Raw genomic sequence first — 19,901 nt, forward strand, 5'->3', positions numbered from 1 at the left:
AGTGTTCACTGCAACATTACCACCGCTGAGCTGAAAAATCTGAGAAGGTTCCCTTTTTTTCCCTTGTCAATGGTGCTGTCTTTTAGAACTAAACTAGCTAGAGTAGCGAAAGATAATTGTTAGGAAAGGATAACACTGTTAATCCACATTCATTCCTTCAAAAACAGTTAGACAAGTAAATGACGAATATATATGAGTGTGTATATACCTATATTATAGTCACATACACACAACACACACACACACACAAATAAGTGCAATCTTGAATTTAAAAAAAAGTCTAAAACAAACCGAAACATTTGGGAAAGCTGACTCACCCCCCTAAAGAACAATTACACAAAGAGCATTTAGCAATTAACACTTAAATCACAATTGACCCCAACACAGCACAGTGAATAAACAATGCAGGGACATAATGTGGTTACAGCCAGCAAACCCAGGCTAAAGTAATGAGTGGGCGCTGACTTCACTGCTCCCAAGTAAAGCGGCTCAGAGTTAAAGCTGACAGTCTAATGTGGCACTCTGCACTTACCTTCCTCTTTGTGCCTAAATATCAGTCCTCAACGTGTGACATTCTCGCCCTGGCCCGCTGCTCGCTGATTGGGGCTGCAGTCAAGCTTAAGCACAGCGAGATGAGCGAATGCCAGACTTCCAGGGCAGCTCACAGCCCAGATTCAGTACAGCCCTGTTCTTATTTTATATGCTTAGACTCTTAAGATTGTTTCTTCTTCCCAGTTTGGGAAGTTTATTACCTCACCAGAAGGGGGTGGGGGGGGGGAAGCGGCACTAAAAGGGAGGGAGAGAAGGAAAAAGAGGGAAGGGGAGGAGAAGAAGCCAAACGAGAACATTCATAGTCCGAAATACACTTAATGAGTATTTAGTTGTTCAAGCAATTATAGACTGGTTGGTAAATACGGACCCATGGAGCTTCAAAAAATGTATATTATTGACCCAGTCTTGTAAGTACATATTGTTAAAACACACTCACCATGATCACCAACAGCTTGTCTGGAATTGTAATGTGTTATTCAGGAAGTCTATATTGGAGGACTTTTATAAAATGAGGTTTAAAATGAAAAACCTATATTTTCTGGGTCTACCAAACATCTTTAGAATTTTTAAATAAAAGGAGGCTTTTTTTCTTCCTTTTTCCTAAATCTCATCCATGGGCTTGATCTATAATGCATGCTGACAGTTGAAAACATTTATTTCCGTAGCATGAATCTGTAATTACTATATTTTAAAAATACATGTTGTTAAGTATAAAACACCTTTAAAACCAGGGGTGGGATGGCATCTTTAAATAATAGCTGTGGGGTATTTATTTATGAAAAATTCTGTAGTAACTTCCCTAGTAGAAGTTTAAAGAATATCTTTATTGTTTTTTTGTTTTTTGACCTTTACCATCAGTAAGGATTGATTAGAGCTTCACTTTTGTTTCCCCAAAATCAAAGTGAAGTGAAAAGCTGTGAGTGGAAATCAAAAGTCTTTGACATAAAGCAACGAGCTTGCTGTGCAATATTAGCTCCCAAAGGCAGTTCAGATTTTTTCAGAAGCAACATGTTTCCACTGTGAACTTTTTTCCTGTCTTTCTGTTCCCTTCTTCCTCCCTCCCTCTCTCTCTCTCTCCCTCCCTCTCTCTGACCCTCCCTCCTTCCCTCTTCCTTCCTTTCTTTCCTTCTTTCTTATATTTTAAATAATTTAATTTGAAGAATGCAATTATAACAATTTTTAACATACAGACACAATACCCATAATGGGCTAAACAAGGTATCTGTAAGTGCAGCTTTGTACCTGAATACGTCGCGGTGCCTGAGGCAGTAGTAAGCCAAAACCTCTTCGGCCGGCCAGATGCCTGGAAAACACAAGGGGATAGGTGTTGTTTGTTATCGTTGTAGAGGTCTCTTCTGCACTCATTCTCTGCAGTCATTCTTTCAAGAAATAGCTTTAAAAAATAATGTTCAGTATAAGCCATTTCAACGTGAATCAAATTTAACATGCTTATTATGAGTAATGTATCTATCACATGAGTTTCTTTTGTTGCTGATTTTTTAATGCTGAGATGGATAACCCGGGAAAATAGTACAATATTCTAAATAAATCTTACCAAATTTCAGCCACAACAAAACAGCAAATACAGTAACAGCCAAATTACCGATATCAAAAATTACAATTTAATGGTATTTCAGGTAGATCTTAGGGAAGCACACAGGCACCTTCTTTGCGGCCAGTTCATAAGCACCAGTTGAGCCCTGCTGTATGCGCAACCCATGTTAAGCAAAAATAAATGGGAAAGTCACCTACAGGAGCAAATAAAACCGCTGAGGTCATTATACCTTTTTGTTTGATTCCATACAATTTTTAAAAATATGCACAGTTTTTCCTTTTCTTTAATTAATAAAAATCAAACTAGAATGTAAAATTAAGAAATTTAAATTTCACCAGCTCTGGTATATCTTTAAATTTAACAATGACCCTGCCCACTAAACTCCACGGACGGGCATTTTCTAAAACCATCATCTGTGAATCATTTATTTAGGAGACTGAAATAGTCTTCCTGAAGGAATATGAACCCGCTGACAGAGGAGACAAGCACGTTAGGAAATGACAGTTCCTATTGGTTGTCACGTGATGGTAGGGTTACGAGCGCTTTTAATTTTTCTTTACCCTTTTTGTATTTCCCTAAATTTTTCGATAGATGTGTATCACTCTTATAATCAGAGTGAAAGACAGCCTTATAAAGACTAGGCTTTCCCCGTAGTCAGACTGCAAGCTCAGGCCGGCCCGGACACCCCGCACGGCCCGCGGCCGCGTAGGCCGGCCGGTCCTGGGGAGGAGCGGGGAAGGCGCGCTGTCTCAGCTCTCCACACGCTTCTGATAGGTCTTCATGCAAAACTGAACACCTAAACACACATTAAAAAAAAAATCCCAGATGCATCTCTATCTTTGAGGAATAAGAAATCCAAACATTGCAGGAAAAAGAATGTAAAAACAAAAGGTAAAATCTTAAAAGAATCAGTGGGCAAATATTCTGAACGGCAAAGAGATGTGCTGGGTATTTGACTCCACAGAGCATGTGCTGCAGGAAAGCCTGATCAGGCGCACTCACTAGCTCAGCAACCATGACCTTTCCGGTGGAAATGACATGTGGGGGAGAAACAATGTAAACAAACAAAAAGTGGTTGGAGTCATATTTAGGAATAAAGTCAGAGAGGCTGTGGCGTGCAGCGGCTAGGATCATAGGTACTCTGGAAGCAGGCTCACTGGGCTCCATCCCTGCTCTGTATTTCCTGGCTGAGTGACTTTGGGTAGGTTACTTAACCTCTCTGTGCTTCTACAGGTTCATCGTCTACAAAATAACATAATTGTGGTTTCAACTTCACAGGACTTTTTTGTGAGGATTAAATGAGTAAAATACATGAAATGTATTTAGAACAGTTCCTAACTCATAACAAGCTCAAAGGAAATTCATCGTTTTTAATGTTATTCTCCTGCACAGGGGGAGAGAGGACTGGGAGAGAGAATATGTGAACCCAAAACAATTGTCCCAACAACTAGAACAGATGAACCTTTGACCTACCCATGAGCTTTGGCACATCCCCCAAGTTCCAATACCTGGCACACTTCCACATAAAAATAACTCTATAAAGGCTGAAGGTCACAAAATTCTCTGAAGAGCAAGCCCAGGACAGTGCCCATACCAGGTGGATATAATCACCACAACAATGAATTTCTTTATACCTTTGGTAGAGGGTTTGAGGTTTAAAAAATAATGACAGGGTATTATTGAATACCCTAATTTACTCTAGGGTAAATAATGAAGGGTATTTAACTAAAATTCAAGCCTAGGTTAAGCACAAAATGTGACTTCTCAAACACATAGTTTTTTAAAATAGTTTTATAATTTTCTTGAAAAAATACAGAGATTGGTTTTAAATAAGTTAAATACAAAAAATGCAAAGCACAGAGTTAAAAAATGACCTAAAATTCCACCACTAGTATATAATCACTACTAACATTTTGGACACCATTTCAAAAAAAATCTAAGCATAAATACACTATACACAGATGGGATTTTATTAGACAGGTATCCAATTTTGCCCCTATCAATATGTGATGGATAGATCTCGATGGCAATAAAACTATACTATACCTCTATTATTATGTTTAATGACTGCCCAGATAATTTATGTCTCCATAGTCATTTCTTTCACCAGTTTCCTCCTGACAGACATTTAAGTTAGTTTCCAAGTTTTTTGGTATTATGAGGTTATGAATAGTCATACAATGAAGGCCATCTACCCCCTCCCCACCAAATGATTTTTCTCCTTCGGTCAAATATCCAGAAATGGGAAATCTAGTCAAAGGTTGAGTACATTTCGAATTCTGACATATCAAACTGTCCTTCAAAAATGTTTACCAAACTGCACCCCTAATATGAGCATTTATTTGCCGAGATAGGGTTTTGACAACTTATTTTTTCTACCATGTTATATTTTAAAATTTGTCTCAGTGCAAATCAAAACTACTGGCTATAATAAAAAAAAAGTCAGGAAATAAATGTTGATGAGGATGTCGAGAGATTATATACAATGGTGCAGCTACTTGGGAAAACAATCTAGCAGTTCATCAAAAAGTTAAGTGTAGAACTACCATATAATTTCACTCCTCAGCTTATACCCAGGACAGAAAAAAACATCCACACAAAAACTTGCACACAAGTATTCATGGCAACATTATTCACAATAGTCAAAAAGTGGAAACAACCCAAATGCCCATAGACTCATGAATGGATAAACAAAACATGTGATGTCCATGACATGGAGTATTATGTGGCAATAAAAAGAAATAAAGTACTGAGTCATGCTATAACATGGGTGGAACATGAAAATATTATGCTAAGTGAAAGAAGCCAGGCATGAAAGACCCTGTGGTGTGTGTTTCCCTCTACATGACACATCCAGGGCAGGCAGATCCATAGAGACAGAGCACAGGCTGGCGGTTGTCTGGGGCTGGGCTGGCTGAGAGTAAATAAGGACTGACTGCCACTGGATACAGGTTTCTTTTAGAGGTGACGACATACTCTGAGACCGACGGTGGGGACGGCTGCACAGCCCTGTGAATGTGCTCCAGACAACAGGGTGGGTGGTATGGCATGTGAATTACATTTCTATAAAGCTGTTACTTTAAACAGTGTTCTTATTCCTGTTTGTGGAAATATAATGGCCTTTTGAAAAGGGTTTTATTTTTAAATGTGTTATACATATCCACAGTTCAGAGAGCCACTGAGCTCCCTGAGACTGGTTCAGACGAACAGTCCCCAGCCCCTCTCCCCCATATTCCTCCTTCCCCGGACACTGCTGCTTTCAATTATTTTAGCTGGTTCTTCAGGTGCTTGCTTCCACATTTCTACATAATATCTTTGTATTTTTACTTTCTGATTTTTCAGTTTTAGGTAAGATCTATGGAAGAGAAGTATTTTTCTTTTTGCTTTGATCTCCACTCCTCTCCTTGCACCACACATACCAGGCTCCTTATCCATCCATCCACCACCATCTTCCCAGCACAGATAGATATATTATAATTTTGGTAAGATCTCTACTCATTGTCAATTTTATTCAGATCATGAAATAAAACAGTCATTTAGTAAACTATGATTACTTTTTCTCTCAACTATAATATTTTTTCCGCTGGCTTTTAAAATTGTCTTCATGTCCCCCTTCATTCGCTAAGATTGTTCTTCAGCTTCAAAATGCTATTGTCAGTTTCTCCTCTTGATACACACTCTCCTTCACACTGGGTATGCCATCAGCCTCATGGTGCAGCTGACCTGCCTGGTCCGGACTGAACACTCTATGCCTGGCACCCAACCCATATCCTGGAATCAGTCTCCACTGTTATTTCGGGCTTCCCTTCGCCCTTCTCTTGTGCTGCATCTCTCGTCTTCGCTATCCTTTGTGTCCCTTTCTTGGTTTACTTCTTCGTTTTACTGCAACACATCCTGCAGTAACAACTTCTTCTTATTTTTTTTAAAGATTGTATTTATTTATTTTTAGAGAGAAGGGAAGGGAAGGAGGAAGATGGAGAGAAACACCGATTGGCTGCCTCTTGCACACCCCCAACCAGGGACCTGGCCTGCAACCCAGGCATGCGCCCTGACCAGGAATTGAACAGGCGACCTTTCAGTTTGCTGGATGATGCCCAACCCGCTGAACCTCCAGTAACATCTTGAGAAACAGCGAGTGGAAGCTACATGTTTGAGAACTTGCATGATTCAGTGGGCAATTTCAATCTGAAAACTCCATGTTCTTCAGTTTTTTTAAAGTTTCTTGGGAGGTCCCTTTGATTATCTGCTTACTGACGTTTTTATTTGTCTCTCTTCTCTGGACCTCTTATTATTTGGATGTTGGAGCTCCTGAACTCATCCTCTAATTTTCTTAACTTTTCTTTCCTGCTTTCCATCTCACTGTTGTTTACTTTCCTGGAAATTTCCTCAAGTTTACCTTCTAATCTTTTCACTGGTCTTTTCATTTATGCTATTATTGCTAAGGTTGTTTTCTGAATATTTCTCTCTTAGAGCATCATATTCCTTCGTGTTTTATGAGTGACATCTTTTAATTATTTGAAAATATTAACTATAGTTTGTTTTTAGTTTTCTTATCTTTATATAGTCTATTTTCTTCCTGTTGCTTTTTTCTGTCTATAGGTTTTGGTACCTGTCACATTGAAAGCTCTCCCCAGATATCTGGTAATTATTTGTTGTTTGCTTAAATGTAATTGTTGGAAGATAAAAAGGCTGATTGGAGGGGAGGAGGGCCGAGTGTGTTTGGGCCGAATGTGGGCAAAGAGGCTCAGCGTTCAGCCTGCATGTGTTCACCTCATTCCTCCACCCCACGTCTGGCACCCTGTCTTACTGGAACTGTGCCTGGTGCCCCGCCATCCAAAAACTGAGTTTAACCCTCTGCAGAGATTAAACCCCCTCTTCTGTTTGGAGGACAGAAGGGGAAGTTGCCCAGTAGCCTGGAATGGGGATATAACTGCTTTCTAAACAATTTCTAATCAATTCTCCTTCCTTCAACCTCCTTCAACTCCTGTTTTTAGAATCTCCTGGTGCCACCAACTCCGGAGCCTTTCGATGTCTCAGAATTATGAACTGGGTGAGTTCTCAGCTTTCCCAACTGCTGGCTCGCTCATATCTACTAAGTCGATTACTTCTCATTCATTTGCTTCTCAGTTTCCAAATTAGGCTCTTGTATGTTTCCTTATTTTATCATCCGTGTAGATTTATGTCTTAAAAACATCTTGTTACAATGGTTTAGTGACGTTTCTGGAAGGAATTAATTTTAATGCATTGTTCAATCTCCAAGCTTACCTGAAATCCAGAAATGTATGATCTTTTGAATGTAATTGTGGGATAGTTCTTGAATCTAAGATACACGATAATATTCTTATCTCTCACAGGGTGCATCTTAGCATAAATACTTCAAGCTCTGAGTGTTGGGATTTTCATACACGTTCTAGAGAACAGTGACTAGCAAGGCCTCATGGAACAGAAAGAAACTCACTGGAAAAGTGATGAAAAGAACTTCTAGGAGGATATACAAGTCAAGGACACTAACGTGAGGTTTTTCCATACTGAAGATTTTCATACTCCATTAATAATACTGTAGGGTTCTATCAATCAATTACTGGCACTTTTGCTCTATTCCTGACGTCACCCGGTGAAGCAGAGCAGAATGGCCGAAGAGGCATTTACAGGGGCTAAGTATTGATTCCCCCCAAAGCCTCACAAAACATTTTAATTAATGGTTTCTTCTAGATGATGTTTTCTAAAACACATGTCATGAATTAAGATACTTCCATAAAAATTATTCAGAGGCAGAATTTCCTATTTCGTAGTGCTTTCTGTATAACTCCTAAGAGAAGAGGCCTCCTTCGCCCATTGGGCCTCCATAAAAGGATCGGCTAAAGCACTCCGTCTGGAAGCAGAGGAACACTTCCATGGTCATTTGGTTTCATTCGTTTTCCACCCAACAAAGGGTTGGTTCCCTGCAGATGCTTCCGTCAGAACCGGGCCTGTCGAATCTGCTAGGCTTCAGAAGCCTGCAGACAGCCCATGCTAAAATCTGAAAAACTAGTTGTCTATGTAGCAATAATGAGGGGGGAATTTGGTGATATGACCTAGTTCATGTATGTGACCACTTTTCTGTTGTTTGTGAAATAGTTCAGAATGATTTTAAATGCCAAGTTCTGTGTTTAATCTGGAAACAAACAACACATTCATTATGAACCTGACTTAAAGGCTGAAAAATCCTAAAATTAACTAATATTAGACAACTTGATATCTATTAAACCTCTGTTGGGAATACAGAAAGGGAATTTACATATAGAATTAGGTAACTTCGTATCTAATGAAGTTAGATATTAAGAGACAGGCATCCATAGCTAAGCACGGGTCCTTCTAGATCACTTTCATTTGAGGGCCTTCTGCTTGCCCACACTTCATTTCCAAGGGGCCCTGGGACCCCGACAGCCAGCCTCCAACACGTGGCGCTGCGGACTCCCCCTCTCACTCCAACCCTTGTACCGGCCCCACGACGACAACACATCCCGCTCTCACAGCGGAGGGACGTGCTTTCTGTGATCAGCTAACGTCCACCCAAAACAGCTTCTTCCTTCACCTTCCTCAAAGTAAATGATCACGCCCATCCTGCAGCTGTCAGAGGTAAGGCCTCTCTCAAACCTGAGAGTCAAATGGAGAGGCCAACACACCCCCAGAGAAGCTGCAGATTCTTCTGGGAGAAGAAATGCACTGGTGGATGTTACTAAAATGCAAAGCTGCTTGTGCTGGAATGGGTAGGTAAGCCTTCCAGACTGTTTTTAGTGTTTACACTCTGTCTCCTTTTTCTTAAACCTTTCTGCTTTGTCATTGATAATACAGCCCAGAATGGAAATCCATAAGAGAACTACAGAATGCTCCATACATTTTTATTGGGCACCTACCATGTTCCAGGCCCTGGGGATCGCTAGCACGGTCACTAGAGCTCTGGCCTAGTAGGAAAGGAGATGTTAAATAAATAATTACACAACTAACATGCCTAATGACAATTGTAATAAATGCCATGGGGGAAAACTGCATGGTACCTCCGAGAATGTATCATGGGGGTCCTGACCTGGTCAGCGGGGAGGTTGGAAGAAGTCCACGAGGGAATGCATCCCTGCAGAAACGAAGGTAAGCTGAGACCAGAGGATGAAGAGCCAAGTAGAAGAGAAAAAGGGGGCCAGGGGTAGAGGGAATAGCTCTTGGAGGGAGAGCCTCATGAATTAAAACTTTGAAGAGAAGAGCTTGATTTCTAGGAATGGAAATAGGGTCCATGGAGTTGCAGAATAAATGACAAAGGGAAAGAGAGAGTAGTTAGGGGCCAGATCCCACAAGCTCAAAGGCCACGCTAAGAATTTGAATTTGCACCTTAAAATAAATGACACAGTTTAGGCAACAGAGTGGTATGATCAGCTTTACATTTTAGGAGATAAGCCTGGCTACTGTAGAGAGTATAGATGGAAAGGGGGCAAAAGCAGGCAGGCAGGCAGGGGAAATTAAGTAGAAGGCTACTACAATTACAGAGGTGTTGATGGTGGCTTGGGTGACGGTTACAGGATGTGAAGCAAAGTGAAAAGATCTGAGCCATATTTAGAAGGTACACTGACAAAACTTAATAGTTAATTAGATGAAGGGGGTGGTAAGAGAGAAGGAAGTGTCAAGAATGACTTAGGTGTATGGCACGAATAAGTGGGTGGATAATGTACCTCAAAAGAATATAGGATTTTTCTTCAGTTTTATAGGAACTGGGGAGGCTGAATTCATGGTGAAAAAAACACTAACGGGGGGTCTAAGCTCCAATTCTGCTCTGTCACTAACAATCAGGGTGATATTGGGAAGTCATTTAGCCTGTCTGAGCTTTTGAACCCTCATCTGCAAAACAGTAGGTTTGGATTAGATGATATCTAGGAAGACTTCAGGCTATAAAAAGCTATAATAGAGAACCAGAGCTCATGCTCTGGAGTTAGACACAGAGTTCAATTTGAATATTGGCTCTTCTGGTTGCATGACCTTGAACAAACTACTTAAACTTTTTCTGCCTCATTTATTAATCTACTCATTCATTCACTCATTCATTCATTCAACACATAATTATTGGTACCAAAGCCTGTTCTAGAAGCTAAGAATATAGACGTGAATAACACATAACTCTTGCCCAAACTTCAATAGGGGCAACAGGGAGTCACGTAGATAATTTCAGATAGTAATGAATGTTGCAAAGAAAATAAAACACTCATGAAATGGAGAATAACTGGGGGCTGGGGGGAGGTGCTACTTTAGCCAGCATTGTTGGGTATTCTCAGTTCCCTTATCTGTTAAGTGTGAGCAAAAAAACCACCTAATCATAGTGCTGTTAGGATGATCAAATGAGCTTGTAGGGCATTTAGAACAATGCCTAGCAAATAATAAAGCTGTTCTTTTTTTAATGTTAGCTATTGATGCTGCTGCTGTTGCCATTGTTACTATTTTCGACATGTTTTTTCCCCGAGGATATTTTATTAATCGTGATTATATTTTTATGATATTTTCCGGGAGATTATTATTTCCAACAGAATACCCACAAAATCAACCCAAAACTTAACCTTGGGAAATTCTGCCCTAGCAATGGGCACTCTGAATTCCATATACAAGGACAACACTTGTTCTATACTCATCCTCCCAATCTGGCCCGTTTACCAATGTGCGCTGGACGGTAAATTACTAAGAGTGGGCCTCCTTCTGCTGGCGGAGCCAGACCCCAGAGAAGGCGGGCACACCGCCCAGTGAAAGGGAGTGCTCACACAGCCCAGCACTGCGAGCAGGTGGAGTGGCCCTGGGACATTCTAACATTTGTTGGCTGCTGACTGCTGCCCAGGCGCTAGGAGGTGGGTGAGGAAATCAAGGCACTGAGAGGGGAGGCAGCCACCTTCTGAGTTGGGCAGGTATTTTGTCGCAGAGTTGGAATGTGAAATCAGGTCATCTGACTCGAGAGAGCAGTGACTCTTCACCTCTAGATCGCAAAGCACACTAGACTGCAAACACAAGGGCTTGCATAAGTCGTTTTGCCATCTCACTTCTTCTCCTGGTCCTGGAGAAGCTATCTGAAGCTACAGGACAGACAATGAGCCCATGGAAGGAGGAGAAATAAAGGGGCACAAAAATTAACCCAGTGTTTCAACAGTACATCTCTATCAGCCACAAAAGGGGTTAGTTTATGGGCATGATTTGATTATAATATATTAAAATTTCAAAGTTAAATTTTAATTTGGAGACCTATGAATGTGACGGTCCGGGAAAGATGGAAGGAGCCCCAGCCCCACACTGACGCTGAGGCGGGAAGGGAAGACGGTCCCGGGAGGCCCAGCCACCAGCCTGGGGGTCAGTTTTAAAGCAGATGCCAGGAAAGCAACTAGATGACAGATGGGAAAAGGAGACAGAACAAGGAAGACGCTGAAGTACCACTGAGGAAAAGGAGCGCACCGCAGCCCCAGCTTCAGCGGCTCATACAGCGAAGACATGAACTTGGGAGACAGCTCTGAGGCTTATTATCTTTGTGACCTTAGTAAGTCACTTAAACTCTCCTTACAACAACTCCTCATCTGGAAGTGATAATACTGTCTACTCTATAAGTATAGATGTGAGGATGAAGTGAATTAGAAGAGTGCAAAATCAGTGCAGTTAAGGTTTATCATGGTTATTGTGTTATTCTTAGCATTATGTATGGAACGCTCACTACTTGGCAAACACTGAGCTGTGCACTTTTTGTGGAATATCTCATTTAATCATGAAAACAACCCTATAGGGTACGTATTGTCACTACGGCCAGCTAAGGGGCACCCCGAGGGACAGGAAAGCATAGAGAGCTGAAATGGCATAGCCAGGATCTGAGCCCACACACTCAGCCTTCAGAGCGCAGGTTCTTAAGCCCTGCTATATTGTCCCAACCCTGGCGACTGGTCCTGGAATCCAGAGAACTAGTTCTTAGTTCTCATGACAAGGTCAGTAACTAATTTGGGACTCCAGTTTCGAGAATAAAATGGAAGGGTGGAATTTCTGAGGTCTCTTTCATCTCTAAATCTAATGACTATAGATGATTAGATCTGCATTTCCAAACAAAAGTCATACAATTGTCAGTGGGCTGTAGCCTGTGACATTTTAAATGTTTTTTTAAACCCTCACCTGAGGATATGTTTATTGATTTGAGAGAGAAAGAGAGAAGGAGAGAGAGAGAGAGAGAGAGAGAGAGAGAGAGAGAGAGAGAAACATTTATATGTTTATGTGAGAGAGAAACACCAACCAGTTGCTTCCTGTACACACCCTAACCACAGATCGAACCCACAGCCTAGGCATGTGCCCTGACCGGGGATCAAACACACAACTTTTGGCGCATGGGACCAGGCTCCAACCAACTGAGCCACCCAGCCAGCGCTAGCTCATGACATTTTAAAGAAAATCAGATTGGTTAAAAAAATGTTATTTGTACTATAATCTCAAATTTAAATCCTTACCAGGAAATGTTTTAGATAGTATTCAAAACAGTCTTAGAGAAGGCAAGTCTTCACGTCTATCTTAATTGAATTAGAACTGCCTTTGTTAATTAAGTCTCACAGCTTCAGAAAAGAGCTGCACTACATCTACATATTCAAGTCGTGATAGCTTTTTATTTAGTTAATCTAGCATATTAATAACAGACAACTTCCTCAAATACAATTTTCCCTCCTAACACTGAGCACATTTCTTAGCTACATGCAGTATTTTTTTCCCCAAACATATTTTCTCCTCTTCAGGGCAACGAACTACTGTTTAGACAGAAGACATTTCCCCACGGTCTCCCAGCACAGGTAGAACACTCCCCAGTGCCAGCTCTCTGGGCCCCGGAGAGAAGATGCTCCATCCGCATTGGTTACAGAGGATGTCTGAAAGTGAGAGAGGTGGAGAAAGTAGGAAAAGCGAGAAAGTAGGAAAGGTGGACCCAGAGAATCAGACCAGAGAGCTCCTAGCAGAAGAAGAACCATGATCTGGATTTTCTCAGAAACAGCACAGCCTTCCCGTAGTAAAAAATAAAGAGGGGAAGGAGGACACGGAGGAGGGGGAAAAAGATTTTCATTCCCCTCCCCAAGTAACACCCTCCCACAAATCTTGCTATGCTCAGTTTCCTCTGAGTGGGGCGATCAGCCATCATTTTGATATCACCGTTTTTCCTTTAAAGCACAACTGTGGTCCTGGCTGGTGGGAGTGTGGTTCCATGCACCAGAGGGTTGTGGGTTTGATTCCCAGTCAGAGCACATACCTAGGTTGTGAGTTTAATCCCCAGTCTGGGAGCATATGGGAGGCAACCAGTTGAGGCTTCTCTTTTGCTCCAATGTTTCTGTACCCACCCCCTTCCTCTTCTTATTAAGAAAAAAAAAAGCAATGAAAAAAATGTTCTTGGGTGAGTATAAAAAAAATTTTTAAAGGAAGTTGCTGAACTTTACAAAATAAAATAGGACTGTGCTGTGTCTTGAAATGTCATGTAAGAGCAGCAGTGTGTCACATGGAGCAGAACAAAGAAGAAAGCATTATAAATCATTGTAATTGTTCCTTATCTCAGCCAGTGAGCCACTTGGCCAACGTGACACACACTTGGTACTCGGCACACCAAAGAGGAGTAAGGAGAGTGTGGCTCCCACCTCCCGAGCTCCCAGCGATTCACGAATCTGATTTCTAAAGCAGCTTCCTGCCTGAAAGTCCAGCTTTATCTCACTTCCAGGTGAGCACTGTGGCTGAATTCAAAACAAATTGAAAGCCTTGTGTTCCATGTGGAGTAGTACATGCCCTGCACATTTGGGAAAGCCTCGCAGGAGAGAAAACCGTATTCGGGAGGTGCGCACTACATGTGCCAAAGTGATGCCGTACATTCATTAAATGGCCTGGGTATTAGGATTCTTACACAACAGGACTTATTTATCAGGGTTGTTTGGGAGATGCACACCCCAGCATTTCAAAATTGCCTTTATTCCAAGAGGTGCTGGCACCCAGAGAGGAGGGGAGGTCAGGATCATCATTCCACTGTTACCTAATGCTGCTGAGTCTCCTGGTTGAAAGAAGAGGGAGAGACACCAGGGATACACACTCGCAGAGGAAAGGCCACACGAGGACACACAGGGCAGGCCTTCTGCACACCGAGGAGGAGCCGAACCTGGCAACACCTGGATCTTGGACTTCCGGTCTCCAGACCTGTACACCTCAGAGCTCCCTTTCTTTGGAGTTGGTTATTAGAAAACGGCCCTCACTCCCCATTCCTCCTCCTGGCCCCATGTGGCAACGGGGGAAGGAGGAGAGCTACCTTCTTTCCACAGGAACTGCTGTTAGCAAGTTCCAAAGGGGAAACCACTGTTCAGCAAACTGACTTGGTAAATAAGGCAACATGTCGTTGAGGCTCATTGTAAACTTCTTTGAAACAAACCCCTCTCTTGTCATTCTATCTGAAAATAAATGGATGATATTCGGATATTCAGATTGCTTTAAAAAAAATAAGGATGAGAGTTGGCTGAGAATCTCAGCTGTGCAAAATGACCAGGGTGGTCTCTGTCCTTCCTTCTCCCTGCTCATTATCATGCATGGATGCGAAGGAAACACGACAGTCTGCTCTCCAGAAATGCCTGCTGCTGCACAAACTTGGGCGGCGCCCTGCAACTAATGGGGAAATGGAGACCGAGGCACGTCCTGGCTGTAAACATGGCAACCTTGCTGCGTTGGGGCGCTGTGTAAATGGCTCCAACCAACTTGTATGATTATCTTCAGCACCTTTTCGTATTTTTTTAAAGAAATTAATTTGATTTCATTTTCTTGCCCCAGTTTTTCAAATAGTCATTAAAAATTAAACAACACTGGGAAAAGCCTTTTGTGATTATAGCCTCATTCTTCTGCAACAAGCGGGATCTATAAATTTACGTACCATTGTAGATGTAAATTACAAAATTTATATTCAACTATATTAAAACATCTATTCCAAAAATGATTACCAGTTGTGAAAAGCGGACAGGCTTATCACTTGCTGTCAGTTGTTCATGTCTAGTTAGGCAATAATGTGCTAAAACTGCTCTTTTGTTTTGTGTAAGAATTTTGGCAATAGAAGAAATGAACACTCAGTTAATAAAAACTCAGGCTGTTCCGTGCTTTGATGGAGGAAGCAGCTGCCTGTTTTCATTTGCTGCAGAGCAGCAAAACCCATCAATATAATAAGCAGCTTAGATGCATCCATCCACAGCATCTGTAAGGATATAGGGCTATTCGCTCAAAACCAATCCCTGGTTTAATTTTAACAAAGATATGTATGACATATTTGAAAATGCATTACAATAGGTTTTGAAACAGGAACAATTTCTCTTTCTTTTAAACACTTTTTACAGATTTGAAAGGTCAGTGTATACATAGCTGAATGAGGGTGACGAGAAAAAGCGGTCCAAACGGTGAGGCCGTCCTAAAACAAGGGCCATGAAGACAGCAAATCAAGAGGCAGGTAGCGGGGTCCTTTCAAAATGGAAGTACTTCATTGGAATGTGATTTCATTCAGTTGCTCGTTCAAACAAATATTTATTGAATCATTACTATATATTGACTTGGGCTACACACTGAAGCCGCATTTCCTACTCTCAATGAGTTCACTCTTCAAGGGAAAGGACGGACACAAAACCGTAAGTGACACACGGCAGTAAGCACAGTGATACAGACACACAGTTTTCTATTGCCTTTTTGTTTTTCCAAATTCAAACAGCCACAGAACAGAGTGGAAACTAACATAAAAATTGAAAATCAAATACTGTCTCCTCTATTATACACACACATCATTAGATGCACAGATGCATTAGATGTGCGTACTTGAAGAAAAGACGATCTGAATTAAAAAACTGCATTGTATTTAAGCACATGTCCAATTGTTTACTAGTGTAGCCAAGAATTGCCACACTTTGGAGAGAAAGTTTTACGAGTTTAAGTTTTTTTCGGACATCCTCTAACTTTCAAGGGGCCAGTAGACACTTTTGCATGGTCACGAACGCACCACACAGCAAGCCTAGTAGAAAACACGAACTTTAAAGCACTTACAATATCATACCGTAAGCTTTGTCTAGTAAACATACCAAGAGATCATTTTTGCTTTATTTTATACCAAGTGACAGTCTAAAAAGTCAAATAATTCTAAATCCTCCTTTTTCTGATTTAGTACCAAACGAGTGAGCGTTTCAGTATGACCCTATAGGGACCTATAGATCTGATGATAATGTTTGCAAATGCGGGGTGAGCCACCAGCTACTCAGATACCTACTTTAAACGAGCATTTATTTGCAGAAACACTGAGAAAATGCTCCCCAAAATGTAGAGCTCTGGGCTTTCTTATTTAAACATGTTTACTGTAAAGCACATGCACCTGGGTTTTAAAAAGAAACTCTTTACTTGGGAATAATTCTAGATTTACAGAAACGTAAAATGTGGCAGAGATAGCACAGAAAGCCACGGGATGACCTTCACCCAGTTTCTCTCATTGTCAATATCTCACATTTGTCAAAACCAAGAAACTGACATTGGTACATTAACATGAACCATATTCACAGGCTCGTTTCTAAGGGAAGCCCTACCCTTCCAGATGAGGGCTAACAATGGTGTCTGTCAGAAAGTCACAGATTAAACCTAAAGGACAGTCCTAGCATCTATCCTGTCTTTCCTCCCCTAATTCTCTTCCTCATTCTTAAGTTACTCTAAAGAATTTCCCATTAGACTTAAAAGTTAAAATAGGATGTAAAATGTATATACCTCAGGGTTTAAAAAAAACACTGACCCCATCAAGAGATTTGTGTAGCCAAGTGAAGACTTGGTCCCCCATTCCGTTGTTGAACAGGTAGAAGGCTACTTCCAGCCATCATTCACATAGAAATTCTGATTGTCTCTATTCAATTAATGCTTTCATACCACAGTGTGATGTGGGCCTTATAAGCAGTCTACAGCAGTATGAGTTAAGAACCACAAAGAAGTTAGAGGTCATTATTCTTCACCCATTTGGAGTATTTGTAAAGTACTAACTATGCACCCTCTTCTTTCTGTGCATGCTTTCTTCCTTCCTCTATCCCACCACTTAATGGCCAGACACAATGCTTCCAGAATCCTGCAAAGATCCATGGCCTGTGTGTTGGTTAATGGTGGTCTCTCCAACAGCAGGTTGGAAAAGATGACTTTGGGGAGTTTCCTTCTAGCTGCAGCTGGTGGAGGGTATGGACTGAACCATATACTCCCAAATGCCTATGTTGAAACCCTCATCCCTCAATGTGACTCTATTTAGAGATGGGACCTATAAAGAGGTAATGAAGGTTAAATGAGGTCATAAGGGTGGGGCCCCGATATGACAGAATTAGTGTCCTTACAAGAGACTCCAGAAAGTAACTGACACCCTTCATCCAACCTGGGCATCACAAAAAAGAGCTCACATGGGCACACAGTGAAATGGTGGCCGCCGCAAGGCAGAGAGGGAAACCTCAACAGAAACCTATTGTGTTGCTAGCCTAATCTTGGACTTGAAGCCTCCAGAACTGTGAGAAAATAAATGTCTGTTGTTGAAGCCACCCAGTCCATGGCTTTTTGTTAAGGCAGCCCAAGCAGAACAAGACAGTGGTCAACCCTTGGTACCTGGTGTCTGGGTGAACACCCCCTCCCCAGCCCCAACAGAGTCCAAGACCTCCCTGCCTAAAATGTAGACAGCACCCATGGAACAGACCAGGTACTCTGTCCATTACTTTCTTCCCTTCTTTCCCCTCAGTTTCTCCTGTCCATCTTGTCTTGTCTTCTACTTTTCGTTTTAATCTTCACCACAGTATTAGCCCCCTTTCCCATGGAAAAGAATTCAGAATAGAAGAGCACACATTAATCATACTCTGCCTGATAAAGAAATTTCACTGATACTACCTGCAAGATTTCATAAAGATACTTTGGTCTATTTCTTTATGTTGTCTTTGACCATAAGCTCCTTGAGGGCAGGGAGTGAACTCATCGCTCCTCTTGCTTCCCTGTGGCATGTTTACATGGTGCATGTGAGAGAATGTTGAATTCCTATAGAATGGTAGCAAAACGTTCTAAACCTGGAACTCACACCAATTAAAAAAAAATGAATCCCTCTTCTTTTGCCAGAGCCATCTGCTGAGCTTTATATGATTTATCTACTCAGGAGCTGATTCTACCTGTAAATGCAATCACAGGTCAATTCTTGTGCGGATAAGTTTCTAATTGCACTCAGTCCACTTTCACTAGCTCTCTTATCTGTATCCACAATCTGCAGAACTGTCAGGACAATTATCACCAGAAGACAGGATAGATGCTCTGGGGAGTAAGTTCGTCCTGGGCCTGAGAGTTGCATGCTTACAAGTTTCCAGGCCAACAACAAAGAATCCACTCTCAGTGGGCCATCTTTCTCTAAATCAATCCTTTTGCCTCCTTGCACATAGTGTATGTCATGGCTGCTGGTGTCTGGGGCTTATGTGAATATCAATAAGCATGCAGGTCTCTAATCATAGTAGCCTGGAATGAGTTCCAGAATGGGCCCTGTAAATAACTTGAGATAGAGAAAATGATTCTCTGTGTTGCTTTCTTTCTTTATTTTTTTCTGGGGGGAGGGGTGGGGAGGCAGGAGGATGCCCTTCTCTTTGCTATAATAAAATTTGTAACCTTAACCCATATAGCAAGTGTTTTCTCTGAGAATCACACTGCTTGAGGAGGGCCTTCAAAATAATACTATTTAAACTGAACTATTGCTCTGAACTTGACACCACAATTATCTTTCTGTTGAGAAAAATCCTAGAGCTGTTATATTGTTACTGGCCCTTTCACAGCAGGCCATGTGAGAGTTCTTGAGTTGAGACCAAAGTGCACGGGCTGAGTTGTTCAGAGTGGAGAAATCACCATGGTCTCTATGGACTCATGCTGGACCTCTCTAGGCAGAAAACAGATTTCCTTCTCTCTTCAGCACCAAAGACTTCATATTACCGTGGACTCCATACTTCCTCCTCCTGGGCCCCACCCTCAGTAAATGATGGGGGAAAAAATGGCTTTAGTCCTGGCTGGTGTAGTTCAGTGGACTTAGTGCCAACCTGTGAATCAGAGGGTCGCCCGTTTGATTCCCGGTGAGGGCACATGCCTGGGTTGCCAGGTCCCCTAATGGGGGCACATGAGAGGCAAATGCGCATTGATGTTTCTCTCTCTCTCTTTCTCCCTCCCTTCCCCTGTCCCTAAAAATAAATCAATAAAGTCTAAAAAACAAAAAAAAATTTAAATGGCTTCAAACCCAGACCATTGTATCCAGGCTGAAATATAGTTTTCTCCTGGTTATGTTGGCCAATAGCACTGAAAGGATTTTGGCAGAGCAAATACTGTAGGAGAAGTCTAAATTCCATACTATAATTGCCATGAAAACAGTAATCTTTTGGAAGAATATGAAATAGTGTTTACATATCTTGAGACTAACCACTAACTATGTTTCATGGGCACTTCAGAAAAATACCACGTAATGAAGTTAAGACCCAGTGGCTGAGCTTGGGCTGAGTCACAGTTCATAATACCTCACCTTGGTTCTCTTTTAAGAGTGAGAAACTTGAACAATGGTGTAGAAGAGATATCGTGATTTTAGTTTGCGTACTGTGCACTTCACGTTCCGGGTCGAAGTCAGTGTTTGAAGACACACATCACACTCATTCCAAGTGCAACATATTCACAGACTCTTCACCATTAAATTTAAGCCCTTTTGCTTTTAAGTCCTTTGGGTTTCTATTTCTCTATAAACAATTTCACAGAAGCATTCACT

General features: G+C 41.5%; 1 protein-coding gene across 3 annotated transcripts in view; it reads right to left on the reverse strand.

Moving 5' to 3' along the window:
* The window catches only part of CAMKMT (calmodulin-lysine N-methyltransferase), a 343,336-nt gene that overhangs the window by 51,852 nt on the left and 271,583 nt on the right, over window positions 1-19,901 (reverse strand). For 2 of the 3 annotated variants that reach the window (XM_045827125.1, XM_045827123.1), the window contains exons 4-5: window positions 9,004-9,051; window positions 1,795-1,855 (exon numbers count right to left, since the gene is read on the reverse strand). In XM_045827125.1, the coding sequence (XP_045683081.1) occupies window positions 1,795-1,855; window positions 9,004-9,051 (109 nt within the window). The remainder of the gene's footprint in view (window positions 1-1,794; window positions 1,856-9,003; window positions 9,052-19,901) is intronic. The other variant, XM_045827124.1, reaches the window with a different exon arrangement.

This window comes from Phyllostomus hastatus, unplaced genomic scaffold (assembly GCF_019186645.2).
Source record: "Phyllostomus hastatus isolate PE091 unplaced genomic scaffold, TTU_PhHast_1.1 phas_scaffold_78, whole genome shotgun sequence".
Lineage (NCBI taxonomy): Eukaryota > Metazoa > Chordata > Mammalia > Chiroptera > Phyllostomidae > Phyllostomus > Phyllostomus hastatus.